The sequence below is a fragment of the Anolis sagrei genome, chromosome 1 (assembly GCF_037176765.1).
Source record: "Anolis sagrei isolate rAnoSag1 chromosome 1, rAnoSag1.mat, whole genome shotgun sequence".
In the NCBI taxonomy this organism is placed as follows: domain Eukaryota; kingdom Metazoa; phylum Chordata; class Lepidosauria; order Squamata; family Dactyloidae; genus Anolis; species Anolis sagrei.
Window position 1 is genome coordinate 336,083,084 of NC_090021.1, and position 18,398 is coordinate 336,101,481.

The 18,398-nt window shown below is 40.2% G+C and overlaps 1 protein-coding gene across 1 annotated transcript in view; it reads right to left on the reverse strand.

Moving 5' to 3' along the window:
• EXOC5 (exocyst complex component 5) overlaps positions 1 to 18,398 on the reverse strand; it is a 43,905-nt gene that overhangs the window by 6,908 nt on the left and 18,599 nt on the right. The window contains exons 6-16 of the mRNA XM_060753674.2: positions 15,573 to 15,601; positions 15,343 to 15,452; positions 13,219 to 13,263; positions 12,391 to 12,531; positions 11,969 to 12,051; positions 8,930 to 9,139; positions 6,368 to 6,515; positions 5,082 to 5,190; positions 4,514 to 4,634; positions 1,781 to 1,867; positions 1,372 to 1,480 (exon numbers count right to left, since the gene is read on the reverse strand). Of these exons, the coding sequence (XP_060609657.2) occupies positions 1,372 to 1,480; positions 1,781 to 1,867; positions 4,514 to 4,634; positions 5,082 to 5,190; positions 6,368 to 6,515; positions 8,930 to 9,139; positions 11,969 to 12,051; positions 12,391 to 12,531; positions 13,219 to 13,263; positions 15,343 to 15,452; positions 15,573 to 15,601 (1,192 nt within the window). The remainder of the gene's footprint in view (positions 1 to 1,371; positions 1,481 to 1,780; positions 1,868 to 4,513; positions 4,635 to 5,081; positions 5,191 to 6,367; positions 6,516 to 8,929; positions 9,140 to 11,968; positions 12,052 to 12,390; positions 12,532 to 13,218; positions 13,264 to 15,342; positions 15,453 to 15,572; positions 15,602 to 18,398) is intronic.

Genomic DNA, 18,398 nt, shown 5'->3' on the forward strand with positions numbered 1-18,398 from the left:
TCGGCAAGCCACGCATGTACTTTCTTACTCGGCACTCAACTGCAAGCCCTGGCATTGGCGCTTTGAGCCTGCAAGCCACGCACGCGCTTTCTTACTCAGCACTCAGCTGCAGGCCCTGGAAGGCGCAGGCGCTTTGAGCCTGCAAGCCACGCATGTACTTTCTTACTCGGCACTCAACTGCAAGCCCTGGCATTGGCGCTTTGAGCCTACAAGCCACGCACACACTTTCTTACTCTGCACTTAGCTGCAGGCCCTGGCAGGCACGGGCACTTTGAGACTGTAAGCCACACATGTACTTTCTTACTCGGCACTCAACTGCAAGCCCTGGCATTGGCGCTTTGAGCCTGCAAGCCACACACGCACTTTCTTACTCAGCACTCAGCTGCAGGCCCTGGCAAGCATGGGTGCTTTGGGCCTGCAAGCCGCACACACACTCTCTATGCCTGCTCAGTTGCAGGCCCTGGCAGGCATGGGCGCTTTGAGCCTGCAAGCCACACACGCACTTTCTTACTCAGCACTCAGCTGCAGGCCCTGGCAGGAACAGGCGCTTTGAGCTTGCAAGCCATGCAGGCACTTTCTTACTCGGCACTCAACTGCAAGCCCTGGCATTGGCGCTTTGAGCCTGCAAGCCACGCACTCACTTTCTTACTCAGCACTCAGCTGCAGGCCCTGGCAAGCATAGCCGCTTTGGGCCTGCAAGCTGCACATACACTCTCTTACTTGGTGCTCAGCTGCAGGCATGGGCGCTTTGGGCCTGCAAGCCACACACACACACTCCTTGAAAAGAGTGTGTGTGTGGCTTGCAGGCCCTAAGGACCCGCGCCTGCCTGGACCTGCAGCTGAGTGCCAAAAATCAGGCAACCAAATGGTTACCATTCCCACTTAACTTTTGTTTCACTGATATTTCCGTACCAGGAGGGGGGTGGGTGGGTGTACCGTTTTGTGCCATCTGAATGAAACAAACAGTATGAAAACACGAATTAAACAGCTGAAAATGTTACCAGGCCCATGACTACTGAATAGTACGGAAATGATAGCAATGATTACAAAATATGAGGCTGCACTTTACTGCAGAAAAGCCAAATTTTTGCACCCGAAACGGTGACCCATTTTTTGCAAAAAAAATGCCTCTGTCCCTCAACAGGCCACAAATCACTGAATATGCTTAGTGTTCTCCTCAGCTAAAACCACACAGCGAAATGCGTCTGAATTCCTATAAGACTGAAAGAAAACTTGACTATTAAGTGAGGCAGACGCACGATAAAACATATACACAAAGCAGATTCGGCAGCCCGCAAGGAAAAGTGCCAGCGGCAGTCCAATTACTTGCTGTGCCACTTGTCATTGACTAATCTATATATAGTTACTCACATTAGTGTACTGAATCAGAACATTGTTCTCATCTTCTGGTTTGAAATCGGTCTTCTTTTGTTCTGCCGCCAAGATGTGCTTCATCTGCCCAATCATGCAATTCAGCGTCCTTCAAAGTTAAAATAGCAGGTGGCTGTTTTAAAAGAGAGCATTTCTGCACACCGCGGAGCCCCAGCCAATGGCCTCCCTCCTCATCAAAGCAACAGCTAACTTGGGCTGAAGTGGCCTTCCAGAAATGGCGGACCACTGGAGAGAATCAAAGATTCTTTTATATCAGAAAGAATAAACACTTTATAATTCGCTCACAAAACCAAAAAAATGCATATGCAATTTTTTGGTCATTTTTTTTGCCAGACCAATTAATAAAGTGGATGGAAAAGCAGAAATAGAGCAGCAAATTTTCACTTGCCTGTCGATGCCCATGTCCAGTTTGACCTCCATTTGTTCTGTAATATCCTTTTTTTTCTGAAGGCATTCAGAGAGCTTAGGGGAAGAGCTGTGAGATATTAAGACATCATCATCATCAACATAATGCATTTTATTTCTTATTTGCTCAAGGTTCAAGGTAAAATGCAACACACAAGTAAAAACATAAAACTACTTCAAGCAAACAAAATAAAACTGCATAAATCATAGACTGAAACGCACATTAAAATCACCCATATCTATAAAATGTCATTTTTAAAATCACAGTTAAAAAATCAATTCAAGGAATCTTCCAGCAATATGTCCTTATATGCACTTTATTAATGATCTAGGATTGTTTGCACGCCCCATCCCTCTCCGAAAACTCTATCCTAGTTATATTTCACCTGCTCATGCTCAGCATTATTTTTTAAATTTTTAATTATTACATTTGGCCCAGCCATAGGTTTTTAAATGTTGGTGTGTTACTGTTAATGCCTATTGCTTATTCTTTGTTATGAGTTTTATATTATTGCTTATATTACTGTTGTTATTGTTTGCATTACTGATGTATTGTGGGCTCGGCCTTATGTAAGCTGCACCAAATCCCTTGGGGAGATGGTAGCGGGGTATAAATACAGATTATTATTATTATTATTATTATTATTTACTTATTTATTTACAGGTTGTGCATTCTTTATCCAAAATGCCTGGGACCAGAAGTGGGTTTGTATGGGGATTTTTTTTGGGGGGGGGGCAGACTTTGGAATACCTCTATTTGCATATACTGTTGAACCCCATGCCTGAAGCCACCTATGACCACACCACACAAGAGTCCAAATACAAGCAAATAATTTATTGTAAAAACACACAAAAATATATGAAAAAGAGCAGTAATAAAGAAAGAAGAGGAATAATCCAAAGCAGGTTCAATAGCAAGTGATATCCATACAGGAACTTAAATGTCTCATGAAAGTCCAAAGATCACACAGTCCAGGAATAGCAAAAAGCTACAAATGCAGCATAAATTCATAATTAACAGATCTCCCAGAAAACTGCGCAAGAATAATGAAACAAGAATATAGAAACTTCAAAAATACTTAAATCCAAGAACAGGGCTTGATATGACACAAAAAACTCAGGCCTAGGTTCTTTCTTGAACACCAACGTTGCCTGAACTGAATTCAGGGTAAACAATTGGCTGTTAATAAACAGACATGAAGTCATGGTGTTTCCCATGAACCTTTTCTATCTGTTTCCATGTAAACGTGTTGATCTACGGAGCTGGCTCTCTGCCCTAATCTGCAAAGGAAGATCCTTGCTCAGCCCCGTACTGACAAGTGTTTTCTCATGAGAACTTTCTATTAATTCATCTTCACTCGACCCCTTATCTAAGAATGTTGCTTCTGACTCCTGTGACTGACTGTCCTTGGAACTCATCAGCACTGTCTAAGGCAACTGCATTCTCTTGGTCTGCATCACTATGTGAAACATTTTCATTCCCTTGGCCTGTATCACTTTGAATCCCAGGAAAGCTCACAATCCCTTCTGAATCGAATTCATCAGTGAACCTATCAACCCCTGGCTGCTGTGACTGCTGAGCTACAACATATACTTCCTAATGAGATATCTTGGAGATGGGAGCCATGTCTAAACATGAAATTCATTTATGATTCATATATACCTTATTACCTTAGCCTTGAGATAATTGTATACTCAATACTTTTACTCATTTTGTGCTTGAAACCAGGTTCGTGGTCACTGAGCCATCAGAAAATCCCAATCTCAGACACCCAAGAGGACAATTTCAAGTTTTGTAGCATTGCAGATTTAGGAATTCTAGATAAGGTATAATCAACTTTTATTTATTTATTTATTTGTTATTTTAATTTATATATCGCCTTTCTCCTTGAGAGGAACCTAATGGTATGCATTCAATGCTTTGCATATCCATGAAAGTACAAGAAATGCCCTGCTGATCTAACTCAGTATCCTCTTTCGCAACTTATAATCAGATTTCTCCACTGGAAAATGAACACAGAACAGCATTGGAGGACCTAGAGATTCCTAGAGAGCATTTTTAATCAAATCCATGTATAAGCAAATCTGAAAAAATCAAAACCCCAAATGTGGAAGGGATTGTAGCGGTTTATTAGTCTATACGGAAGCTACCCAGCAGTCTTCCCAGCTCCAGCCCTTAAGTTAAATCATACAGAGTAGAAGGAAAAATAAATTTTATTCTTGAGTAGTAAAATATGCAGCTTTACAAAAAAAAAAAAAAAAAAACCAGCCTTGGAAATATACTTAGTCCATTTCAGCAACATAACTTACAAAATCCAATGCATTAAATTCATGCATTATCTGCTTCTTTCTTGGTAAATAGTCAGCAATTTTTGTAGTGTAGTCTCTGATCATCTGATCATTATCCCCCCCCCCCCCCCCCTTTATTCCTTCTCTCAATACATCAAGGCAAACTTCTGATATACTCTAATCAGGGAGTGGCTCACACTTAATTGTTTAAGTGTCCTGGTATTCTTCCTCAACACACACCCATACAGGAGATGATCCTTGTCAAAACTTAATATACAAATCCATATCCTGCAACAGGGATGACTGTAATTATCACAACTCATATAGCCACTGGAAGTTTTATGTTCTAATAATTTGCCCAATTCCATTTTTTTATTCCCAGAAGCAAACACTTTGTGAAGAACTGAATTTTCCAAGAATTGCTTACCTAACCAGTGGCATCAGATGGTCATTGAACTGCTTGTCAAAAAGATGGAAAATTGTATTAGCTTGGTTCACAACATCCAAGAAATAAAGATTTGCATTCTTGGCATCTGAAGAAGGAATACCTAGAAGCAAGTAAGGGACACAGATAAAAAAATATCTGAAAGGCTGGGAAAACAATCCATCTCAAAAGCATTAGCAGTCCTAAGTAACTTTAGCACTGCCCTCAAAGCAGTAGGAATGCCAAGTAACCTTTGTCAATTAGATAAGAGAGTAAGAAAAAATATTTCAGAATGAATTAAGGCTCTTTATTAAATAGTAGCCACCCCCTGCCATGTGTTGCTGTTGCCCAGTCTGTGTTCTGTGTGTGTGTGTGTATGGTTTTATGCATGCGTTGTAATGTAATTTTTTGGGGGGGGGGGTTGGCTTTTTAAGTCTCTTATGCTGTGTTTTTCAGAGTTTTATGAGTGATGGTCAATCGTTGGCCTGATAGGTGTCTTGTGTCTAAATTTGGTGTATTCTGTGATATTGTATTCTGTGATATTTTAAAAAGGCAGCATTGCTGCACTTACCAGCCAATCCAGTTTCCAGAGCATAATCAATGTGCTCAATACATAAGAATTCCACAAGCAAAGAGAAAATTCTGAAGGCATTCTTTGGCAAATCTGAAGGATCAGAAAGCTTTGAAGAAAAGAGAAGGGTTCATTAGCACTGAGATGTGGAGAACTCCAACCATAGAGTGTTTTGCATGGTTTCCAAATGAGCCAGTGTAACTGTGGAGAGGCAGAATGTCAAATTAATGCAGTTTGACACCGCTTTAATTGCCATGCCTCAATGCTATGGAATACAGGGGTTTGCAGATTGGTTAGGCACTCTGCAGCAGACATTGTGAAACTGCAACTTTCATGATCCCACTGTACTGACTTGTGACACTTAAAGTGGTGTCAAACTGCATTTATTCTGCCATGTAGATGCACCCTAGGCTGGCTTGGATAGATGGAATTTACACTCTTTCAGCATTTAGAGAACCTTTCTTCTGCTATTGGCTCAAAAACTATATTTTTTCCCAGTAACTTAGGTTAACTCCTGAAATTCTTACAAAATTACATTTCTTGCCCCTCTTTTTAACCTTATCTCTACCTTTCACTTTCTAGGATCAAGAGTATTATGTTTTCCTTCAACTACTATAGTTCAGTAGATTGTAAGTAATATTGTTTTAATGTTTTAAATTATTATAATTATTGATGTTTTGTATTTTATTATGTGGCATCGAACTGTTGCCAATTGGAAGCCGCCCTGAGTCCCTCCCAGGGGTTGAGAAGCGCGGGGTAAAAGTGTTCGAAATACACAAATAAATAAATAACTTCTGAAAACACACTTCAAAAAAAGTTTAAAAGGTTAACCTCTGATATGGCAACCTTTGTATAGTTCCAGAGGATGGGAACATAGTCATACCATGGGAGGAATGACTACTGAAACCATTCACAATTGTGGCCCACCAAAAAACTATTAAAAATGAAGAAGAGTAAAGAAAGATCACTGAAGCAAGACAATACCCTAAAATAGTTGATATTTTAGGGCATACATATTCTTGGGGTGGGCAACTGTGAAAGTTCAGTAGCCATTTTTCACTCCTCCACAAAAACCCCTATGATCAAAAGTCACATTGAGTTTCGGATAATATTTCTTCCCTCTCTTCCATTTGTCAGGTAAGTGAGAAATGGAAGAGAGGGAAGTTACTAATTCAGAGTTACTAATTGAGAATTGAGGGGTCACATGAGACCTCCAGTTTGCACCTTTCCTCATCTCTGCTGACTTCTGATAAAACATGTGAGAGACCAGGCATATATATACATACCCTGTGACACCTTTCAAAAGCCTGCTTAGTTTCTTGTAAGAGATTTACCACTACATCTTGGGACAGGAAAGTTTCCCCATGGGTATCAATACTTGGGCCTAGCGGCAGGTTTGTCCGTTGCCGTATTCTCTCTTTGAGATCTTGAATGCTGGAAAGAGATGCACCAAACAAGGATGTTCATCCAAATCGAGAATTAGTAGGGATCATTTTTTAATCACACTAGCAAACTATCAATCTATCTATCTATAGAAGTCAAAGTACGTATGTATATTTGTGGGTTGATTTGTTTGTACCACAAAGGCTCCTACACAGCTTGATGGAGCTCGACCAAACTTGGCACACATACCCCATAGAGAAAAGGCAAACATTGACAACACCAGGTATATATGCTATTGATGCAGTCCCCAAGTTACAAACAAGATAGGTTTGGTAGGTTTGTTCTTAAGCTGAATTTGTATGCAAGTCAGAAGTCCATTTTAAGTGTAACAGCTGTGTGTATGTGTGGCTGTTACACTTAAAATGGACTTCTTCTGACTTGCATACAAATATATATATAGCTGTCCCCTGCCATCCGTTGCTGTGGCCCAGTCTTTTGATCTGGAAAATAAAGTAATGAGAAAGTGTTGGTTTCTAATATATGTAATTTCCTTATGCTTGTGGGTAAACAGTATTTCTTGCTGTTTCTTTGTCAGTGTTGATGTGTAGAGTGTCTGGTTTGATCACCCTGGAACATGCAACATATCATTGTCCTTCTTTAAGGGCCCCTTTCAAATCTATGATACTATATTTCTGTGTGTGAATCATATCTATCTATCTATATCTATGGCTGGATGGCTCTTTGTCAGGAGGACTTTGATTACGTTTTCTTGCCCCAATGAAGGGAGTTGGATTGGATGGCCTTAAGTATTTTCTGTTGGTCATGGGAGTTCTGTGTGGGAAGTTTGCCCCGATTGTGTCATTGGTGGGGTTCAGAATGCTCTTTGATTGTGGGTGAACTGTGAATCCCAGTGACTACAACTCCCAAATGTCAAGGTCTAGTTCCCCCAAACTCCATCTGTGTTCATATGTGGGTGTATTGAGTGCTTGTGCCAAGTTTAGTCCAGATCCATCATTGTTTGAGTTCACAGTGCTCTCTGGATGTAGGTGAACTACAACTCCCAAACTCAAGGTCAATGCCCACCAAACCCTTCCAGTATTTTCTGTTGGTCTGTAGGGCTGCAGTTACACACACACACATAGCTGCAGTAATACTTTATCTATCTTTTAGCTTTGGATACCATAGGGAAGGTTTAACAGCCCTGTGTTGTTTGCTTTGCTGTCTATGCACCTGTTCAGAGGATTTCACCTCACTTTCTATCCCTGTAATCATTGGATTTTGAAAATTTTGGCTTGTTGATAAAACAAGGATTGGTGAGAAAGCTTCAGTGGAGACCCCTTTCCCCCATGATAACGCTTTCAGGTGTCAATTTCCCTTTCGAGAGATAGAGTTATCTTACTTCCTGTTGTCTCACCCCGTTCTTAGCTATGAGTCGTTTTGTAAGTCGGACCTTTGTAACTTGGGGACTGTCTATATATGGCAGGCATACTGTAATACATGAGCTTTCTGTTTTTAATCCTCCTCTCTGAGATATTCAGAGTTGGCAACCAAATACACAATTCAAAAGAATCATAGAATCATAGAATCAAAGAGTTGGAAGAGACCTCATGGGTCATCCAGTCCAACCCCATTGTGCCAAGAAGCAGGAATATTGCATTCAAATCACCCCTGACAGATGGCCATCCAGCCTCTGCTTAAAAGCTTCCAAAGAAGGAGCCTCCACCACACTCCGGGGCAGAGAGTTCCACTGCCGAATGGCTCTCACAGTCAGGAAGTTCTTCCTCATGTTCAGATGGAATCTCCTCTCTTGTAGTTTGAAGCCATTGTTCCTTTGCATCCTAGTCTCCAGGGAAGCAGAAAACAAGCTTGCTCCCTCCTCCCTGTGGCTTCCTCTCACATATTTATACATGGCTATCATATCTCCTCTCAGCCTTCTCTTGTTCAGGCTAAACATGCCCAGCTCCTTTAGCCACTCCTCATAGGGCTTGTTCTCCAGACCCTTGATCATTTTAGTCACCCTCCTCTGGACACATTCCAGCTTGTCAATATCTCTTTTGAATTGTGGTGCCCAGAATTGGACACAATATTCCAGGTGTGGTCTAACCAAAGCAGAATAGAGCATGGGGAGCAGGACTTCCTTAGATCTAGAAACTGTGCTCCTACTGATGCAGCCCAATAGGAGAACAGTGTCTAGATCTAAGGAAGTAATGCTAAAGAGACTTGTTATAGCTACAAGAATTTATTATTTATGTGAAATAAGTGCACAAAATGTCTTCATTTTTTAGAACCCATCTTAAATATGCAACGAAATCTTACAATATGTGCTAGGAATCCATTAATAGTTTAACTTTTTTTTAAACAGATGTATCCTTAGAGTAGGTTTGAGAATACTGCACTTTTAAAATGGTAAGAATACATGTGGGATTTTTTTAAAAAAAAAAATGAGAGAAAGAGGCTCCACTTACCCTCCACTTCCAATGGCTCTCTTCTGGTGGTTTTTTGAGTCATAATAGCGCTGCAAAATCATGGAGCTCCTGCTTCTCAAATAACCAATTTCCACCTCAATGTAATTCTCCAAGTAGGAAGCGAAGATGGATTTGATAAGCTTAGACAAGAAAGTCTGCTTATCAGTGCCCAAGTTAAACTCCATCAATTTGCTTGACAGATTAGTCGTCCTTTATGTTGTCGGGGGCAGATAGGAGGCAAAGGGAGAGAAGGAAGCAATGAACTTGTAGGAGGTAAAAGACAGGCAGAAAGCAATTGCGAGGACGCTCATTTCTTAGTGGGTTCAGAGAGAGGCATTGTCAAAACTCAACAAAGGTGAACGAGGTCAGTCTGCTGGATTTCAGACTACTGCAAACACTCAGCGAATCAGTATTTTCCTTTTCTCTCAGGGCAAGAATGGTAATTCTCTGAGGGCCCCATCCTCTTGACAGAGCAAAGGCACCTGATCCACTGTCGTCATCTTTAGAAATTTAAAACTGAACTTTGTTTACTTATTTTACAACATTTAACATATTACAATTGCCCGGTTACCTTGTCTATTCCCAAATTTATACATGCCCCACTCACCCTCCAACATTATCCATATGGCATTATAAATGCAGCTCTCTCAGTTCTATTAGTTTACTTATTCTAATTTCATCCCTTGCATATAATGATTGAAATATATTTTCAAACTGTTCATTCCCAGTCTTTCTTGGTTGTTTGCTGGATAAGCCAAACAGTGGGGGAAATGGTACACTTCAGAGGAGTTCTACTAGTGCAATAGATAAACATGGAACTATGTGAAATTGAATACTGGAACGGCTTAGACATATTTTTGGACAACGAGACTAATAGTGAAGGTAATGGTTTATATGTTTTTAAAGGTTTTAATATATGTATTTTTATAATTCTGTTTAAATGTTTATTGTAATTTTTACATTGTTTCAATGGCATCAAATAGCGGCCTATGTTGTAAAGCCGCCTTGAGTCACCTTCGGATTTGAGAAAGGCAGGGTAGAAAGATCGTAAATAAATAAACAAATAAACAAATACTAATAATTTCAGTTTTTGAAAGGAAAAATAGGGATTTGGTAAATAAAAATTGTATATTGCTCATGTCATGTGCCACAACACCCATAAAAGTATTGGTAATTTATCAATAAAGAATTGGTTAAACAGATATGGCCCTATCAGAAAAATTAACCTATTGTAAGTTTTTTCGGGCTATATGGCCATGTTCTAGAAGCATTCTTTCCTGACATTTCGCCTGCATCTATGGCAAGCATCCTCAGAGGTAGTGAGGTCTGTTTGCCATAGGTCTGTTTGTCATGCTTGCCATAGATGGAGGCGAAACGTCAGGAGAGAATGCCTCTAGAACATGGCCATATAGCCCGAAAAAACTTACAACAACCCAGTAATTCTGGCCTTCAACAATAGTATAAATTATGATTAGCAAAGGAGAAATAAAACTGTCCTTCTGCCATAGAAACGGAAGACCTGGCTGTTTTAAACAAGCTTTTGAAAATGCCTAGCCCCTAGTTGACCTATGCAATTGTGTTGCAGCTTTGCACTTTTCTCATTCCCAGTTCGATCGTTTACAGCCTGGCCACAATCATAGTAGGTTAACCCATCAGAAATTAGTATCATTTTAAATTGAGTCTTAGCTGTTGTTTATCTGCCTATATATTTTATTCAATTGCATTTTTTAAATTGTTTTCATTTTATGTTCTGTTTTTAGGCACCTTGTGCCGTGTGTAAGCCACCTCAAGTCCCTTCGGGGAGATGGTGGCGGGATACAAGAATAAAATTGTTGTTGTTACTATTATTACAAACGATCTATTTGGTAATGCATGGGAACCATTAATCAGCTTCCTGTACAAAAGTAATGGCAAATTCAAACCACCACCATCATTATCATCATCCCACCTTTCCCAAACCTTCTGGGACAGAAACGGCTCACAATTCAAAAGAACAATGCAATTAAGAACATAAAAAGGGAACATTAAAATTATTGACACTAGTAAATTCACATTGCCACCTAAAACAATAAAAAGCAATTTAAAATATTTAATTTTTATTTATTTATTGTATCAGGAGCGAACCAATGGTATAGTTGTATTTAAAAGAAAAACAAAAAAATAAAAAAGATAAAAGCTGCTAAAAACGGTTTTGCTAAAACAATACAGCACTCCCTATGCCATTCTTTAAAAGCTTTTGGTTTCATAAGCATGGTGGAATAAAAAGAGTTTAATCCAGGCATGGACAAACTTTGGCCCTCCAGGTGTTTTGGACTTCAACTCCCACAATTCCTAACAGCCACTAGGCTGTGGGAGTTGAAGTCCAAAACACCTGGAGGGCCAAAGTTTGTCCATGCCTGGTTTAGACTGTCGATGGAACAGCATCTAGGAAGGGACCATTCTGGCCTCCCTATCAATGGGGTTCCCAAGCTGATCCAGAGATAGCCGACAAGGCCCTCTCTCGTATTTCCACCAACCACATTTGCAATGGTGATGAGAATACGAGAAGGGCCTCTCCTGATAATCTTGGACCCTGGCAGACTCATACAGAGAGATAAAATTGATGAAAGGAACTCTGTGTTCAGACACTAGCCCACCATTCTGAAAAAGAGTTTAGGTAGTCCCCAAGTTACAAACATCTGACTTACAAACAACTCATAATTAAGAACAGGGTGGAGGCAACAGGAATGAAAGAAAGCTAGCCCTCAGAAGGGAAATTCACTCCTGGAAAAGTCATTATTCATAGAGGAAAGGGGTCTCCACTGAAGCTTTAGCACCAATCCTTGTTTTCAGAACAAGTCACATTTTTCAAAATCCAATTCTCACAGGGACAGAAAGTGAGGTGAATTTTTCTAAACACAAACTCACAGAACCTATTCTGTTTGTAACTGGGGGCCTGTCTGTACCTGTAAAAAATATTGAGGAATCAGTGTAATGAAAAAAACAGGTTTCTACTACTCCCATAATCTGATTTTTGAAGAACTAAAACACAGCGCCTACCTTGTGTACAATTCATAAAGGCTTTGAAGATACTGTTCCGCATCTGACTTCTTATGTTCTTCCAGCTGGTCTTTTATATAACTCTGTGAAATGAAGGCCAACATTTTTTTCATAAAATCTCCTTTAAGAATGCATGTGTCTTGCATACATTCACATATATTTAATTCCATTCCAGTTCTAAAAATGGAAAACTTCCAGGCACTGACATCACACTGCTTCCAAAACTTTATGACAAGCATCACAGAATACATCCTTCAACCCCAAATGCTCATTTCTGTACAGGTAATGCACAGTACAAAGGGATGGACTACACATACATACACAAGGAAAAAAATAAAACCCATAATCCATTTTTAAAAAATGTAAACAACACTTAGGACTAAGCAAATTTCTTTTTTAAAGTATGACTTCTTGCAAATCACCTGAAGTCTGATTTCGAAGATATTCTGGATGAGTTTGGCCATGACAGTTTCTGGGCTGCTAAATATATCTCCAACCTGCTTATTCACATTCTGGCAGAGAATTGCTGTATCTTCAAATATGTCACCTCGCAAGTAGGCACCCTGAGTACAGGAAAAGTTAGAAGTGAGGACCCAAAGGGAGATAGGGCAGGATACAAATAAAGTTTATTATTCATTTTCAGTATAAGGACCCATATTGTGTTGTCAAAGGCTTCCATGGCCAGAATCACTGGTTGCTGTGAGTTTTCTAGGCTGTGTGGCCATGTTCCAGAAGCATTCTCTCCTGATGTTTTGCCCATATCTATGGCATGTATCCTAACAGGTTGTGAGGTCTGCTGGAAACTAGGCACATGTGGTTTATATATCTGTGGAATGTCCAAGGTAGGAGAAATAAATCTTGTCTGTTGGAGGCAAGTGTAAACGTTGCAAATGGCCACCATATTGTGGAATCCCTGCTCAAGGAAATTGGGCTAGCCTCATCTTTTTTTAAGTATCCAGTGGGCAGCAAAACAGAGCTCTTCTGTGTGGCCTTTAATGTCTAAAAATACCAGTAGTTTAATATTGTCTTTTAGGATTGTTTTTAGATTTTGAGAAGTTTGCTAAAGAGTATTTTAATTGTATGTTTTTAAACATTTTCATCTTTGAATTATTTGTATTTGTTTATTTGTATTGGAGGACGATAGAGGAAATATCTTCAACACATAAATGTAAACATAACTGCAACAGTAACATTTTGAGTATCTGTTTTTCAGATATTTCATACGCAAACGGTGACATGCAAACTTTTACCTCTTGGCACTGTTTTATGTACACATCGACACAGTGGGAATAGCCCTGTGAAAGGAAAAAAGATATTGCAGCTCAGGGTCACAGTACTATTATTGTTAATGAATCTTATATTTTAATAAGCGCAGTAGATGTGGAACATCCTTCCTGCTGTTATTACTCAGCCTCTCAGAAACTCTGTACCATCAGCAAAGATAACAAAAGAAGAAAATAGACGGTAAGTTAAGTACAATTTGCTCTGTGCCATTTGGAAATCTCTCTGCTTCTGCTACATTACAGCAAATAACACACCTGTAGAAGTTACAGCCAAGCTTTTGCCCAGAGGGGACAGCAAACATAAACTGAAAACTCTGTCTACAAAAACTGTGACCAATATCTCTGGCCTGATTTGGGGCCTATTTCCTTCTTCTCCAGGCCGTCATGTTTTGACCATGGTTCTCAACTTATGGTCCATGGACCACCAGTGGTTCCCAAGAACTAAAATGTGGTCAATGGCCTCACCTTTACAACACTGTTGCACCTGGAAGAGGAAGTGCCTTGGTGTCTTCGTTTTTAGGCCCGTTCCTGGGGTTATTTGGGGTGCTGATTCAGAAAATTGCACTGGATAGACTGGTCTCGCGAAACCCTCTTATAGTGCCAAGGCAAGGGGAATGTCAGGAGGGAAGAGGCTAACTACCCATGAAAGGCATGACAACAAGCCTTTCTCCTCTTCCTTCCTCCCCCTGAGTGGAGCCGTACCATGTAGCACCTGGAAGAGGGGGTGCCTTGGTGTCTTCCATTTTAGGCCTGTTCCTGGGGTTATTTGGGGTGCTGATTCAGAAAATTGCATTGGATAGACCACATCATCACCTCTAGATTATTAAATATGGTTTTCTGTGGGCGAGCAGATGGCGATTACTAGATGGCATATGTTCTGTATCAGAAAATAGAGCTGATGTGGTCTATCCAATGCAATTTTCTGAATCAGTACCCCAAATAACCAAATCAAATCTAAAGTTGACCAAAAACTGATTTGTGACCCTTTTGATACCAATATTGGAGAGTGGTCTCTGGTCAAGTGGTCTCTGGTCAAAGTCGCCTCAGTCAAAAAAAGGTTGGGAACCACTGATCCAAATGTATTGTTTAAATCTGAATTTTGTTTCTTTTCAATAACTTTGATACCAGATCAATAGGTTCCCTATTTATCCCATTTATCATCAGGACTATTCATTGATATATGATTATTCAGCTTGACAAACTGGACAGCTTTTCAGACACAGCCAAACTGATACCAAAGGATCTGTCCACATTCATTTAGGAAAGGCCCAATTTATCTTAAGAGAGATACAGATGCATTTAACACATATCCTTACATATAAAGGCTTGTTTGATACTCGGTTTTGTGGCAAACTGTGCTCTTACAACAACATTGAACAATGCTTGATTTCATGGCAAACTGTGTTCTTACAGCACACTGAACAATGCTCGATTCTGAATCCTGAAAAAATGTCTACAAGAAAAGGCATCCACAATTGTAGGTAAGCCACTGATAGTTCCTTTTTATGGGTTCTGGCAGTCTGAACTTACATGTAGTGGTTTGACTCAAATAGATTATTCTTAATCAACAACAGAGATCACAGTGAGATAAAGGGTGAAAACAAGCTCTTAGGGGACGGCCTTTTCCGAAGGGGGCAGAACGGCAAGGGTTTTGACCAGTTTGGGCTGGTGGGGAGATAAAACCGCCCAGACCCTTTTAAAATGGCACAGATAAGAAGGTGATGTGCCTGACAGTGGTCATTCACTGTTGCCTGCTAACACGAGTGCAATTACCATCCGCACAATAAACAGCACGAGAGTCTAATTTACAGGGGCAAAAGAAAGTACTTTTCCAGCAGAAAAATATATTGATTTTTCAGCCAGGAAGTAGCCTGCTGGAGCCAAATCATCTGGGTGGATTAACAATGGCTGCACAGCCGCCGAAACGCCGCATTCTAAGCCACAATCATTCAGATGCTTACAGGTCAAAAAACCTTGCCTCAAATTGTAGCCAGCGCAGTTGCAAATGTACGGATGTTTCCTCAGAAGTAAGGCCCACTGTGTTCACTGGGGCTTACACCCTGCTAAGTTACAAAGAATGGGCTTCTGTACCTTAAAGTGAAGCAAGACTGCGGCTACTTCTCTCATCCTGTAGATTTGACCCCTTCTTTGTGCGCTGGTAAACTCCTGGATCAATTGGCACTCTAAATCGTGGTATTTACCTGAGAAAAAGACATAGGGTGGATGAAACAAAATACAATGCTAGTATTGGTGAAACAAGGGTAATACAGCCATTTTCAAGTAAATTAAACAAAATATGAATAACAAAGAGCAGAACTTACTTGCTATTTTGGATTTTACTTCAGAGAACCTGTTAACAACAATAAAAATATTGTTACGATCTATTTTGACCAACCAAGAGCCTTTTTAAGCATTACATTTTTAGCTAGTGCAGGTTAAGGTATTTTAAACATCCACCACAAATGTAGAGCATAATGCCTCGTGCATACACCTTCTCCGAACATATAATTATGTGCCATGCCCTGTTGAGTTACACTTCATTGTTGCATCCCAGCCCAGGAAATGCACAAGGTGAGTAGCAAGTGAACCAATATAATCATGTCAACAAACAGCTAGACCTGGGAGACCAACTTTCGATTAGCATCTTATATTGTGGACTCTCAACAAGGAACTTGGAAACATCACTTCAGTTCCTCGTCTTTACAATTATTTCCATACTTTTTAACCTCTCTACTCAAGCTCTGCGAAAGGAGGCCTTTAACAGCGCAGTCACAGAGACATCATCAGAAGATGCACAAGGCAAACTCCTACGAGGTGCTGAAAAATAATACTGCTAAGCCAATACCCAACCAAATTCAAACCTGCAAATTCTACTTCCCAAAACAATCTTCTAGGTTGAAGATTATGAGCAAAATTGTATTTTCTCTTAATTGTGAAAATATTTCCACGTTCAAAATTTAACAGGAATCAATTTGGCAAAGAAATCCTAAATCTAAATGCAAAAGAAAACTAGGCCTGAATATACGGGAAGTCCCAGAATTACAAACATCCAACTTAAAAATGACTCCCAGTTAAGAATAGGGGCGAGACAACAGGAAGTGAGAGAAATCTATCCCTAGAAAGGGAAATTCACTCCTAGAAAACTTATTATGTGGAAAAGATGTTGCCACTGAAGCTTGATCACCAATCCTTGTTTCCACAACAAGCCACTTTTCCAAAATCCAATTATCACAGGGACAGAAAGTATTTATTTTATTTACAGTATTTATATTCCGCTCTTCTCACCCCCAAGAGGACTCAGAGCAGATCACAGAACAAATATACAGCAAATATTCAATGCTGATTATACAATGACAGGACAGACAGACAGATAGATAGAGGCATATTTGATTTCCCAACTTCGGCTTTTTGAGGTTGCTGTACTCCTAACAATCCCATATATTTATTCTTGGTGCAACCTCAAGAACCCACTACTGGCTTCCCACAGCCTTTGCTTGTTCCACTGAATACCTGAAATGCTGAATCATTTACTTCCTTGGCAGTACTGATTAATCCAGCCTTGAATCCCCCTGCTCTCCTCCCACTGCAATCTGAGAAATCTTGTATGTTCCTGCTGCAATCATGAGAAGTAACTCACCCCTGACTTCACACAGCCTTTGCTTCCCTTGTACCCTTGAAAAGTCATCCCTACTCCACTTGCTCCAAAAGCATAATTAATCCATCATTGAATTATTGATGCCAATAGCATCATTGATTAATTCAGCAATGCATCCCTTGCTCCCATTGCAACCTGAAAAGCTAGCCTTGGCCCATATGTTCCACTTGCACTTTTGATAATCCAGCCCTGGGCTTCTGGAGCCTTATATTTCTGAACCATTTGTTTGCATAGTATCTTTGATTAATCCAGTGCCTGAACCCCTAATACCTTTGCTCCCATTGGAACCTGAGAATCCAGCCTTGACCCATATGTTCCTGTTGCAATTTGGACAACTCACCCTTGAGTCCCATAAGTCTTCGCTCTTCTTCCACCCTTGAATTTCTGAACTATTTATTTCCATGGCATCTAGCCCTGAATCCCAAAGACTCTATTCCAGTAGTTCTCAACCTGTGGGTCCCCAGATGTTTTGGCCTACAACTCACAGAAATCCCAGCTAGTTTACCAACTGTTAGGATTTCTGGGAGTTGAAGGCCAAAACATCTGGGGACCCACAGATTGAGAACCACTGCTCTATTCCCATTGCAATTTGAGAATCCCATATGCCCCAGCTCTGGCTGCTATACCCTTTGCCTTTGCTAAACCTTTGAATTTCTGAACCATATTCTCCTATAGCAGTGGTTCTCAAACTGTGAGTCCCCAGGCATTTTGGCCTACAACTCCAAGAAATCCCAGCCAGTTTAGCAACTATTAGGATTTCTGAGATCTGAAGGCCAAAACAGCTGGGAACCCTCAGGTTGAGAACCACTGTCCTATGGCCATGGATCCATGAAGTCTTTGCACCCTGTGAATCCTATATAATAATGCTGATCAATGCACATTTTGGTGCCTCAAATGTTAGTCATGTTTCTGGGTATATGTGACCTGCGGATTTCAAAAACGGCACCAGTTTTCCCCTATCAGCTCTAGTTTTTTGAGATACAGGTGGCATCCACAAACGCCATCTCCTTGCTCATAGAAAACTATGATAGCCCTATCAAAGAATCTAGATCTGATGCTGTCTATTTGATGCAATTTAGACCTGGAGGAACAAATGTTGGGAACCACTGCACTAGAGCAAATTATTATTATTATTATTATTATTATTATTATTTCTTTATAACCCACCCTATTTCCTGAACAGGAGCACACACAAACAACACAGGGGTGTTAACCCTTCCCTAGACACACACATATATATATTGGCTGGAGTTACTATAAGCCCCAGAATTCTGCAGGAGGCAGCAACAGGATTTCAAGTGGAATGCACACTCTTTACCTATTTATTCAAGTTTTTAAATTCTTGTGTGTTATTGTCTACTTTTGAGTTATATTAATTGAATTGTTTATTTTATTGCTTGTTGTTTTATTTATTGCTTGTTGTTTTTGATGTATTGTTGGGCTTGGCCTCATATAAGCTGCTCCGAGTCCCTTGAGGAGATGGTGGCGGGGT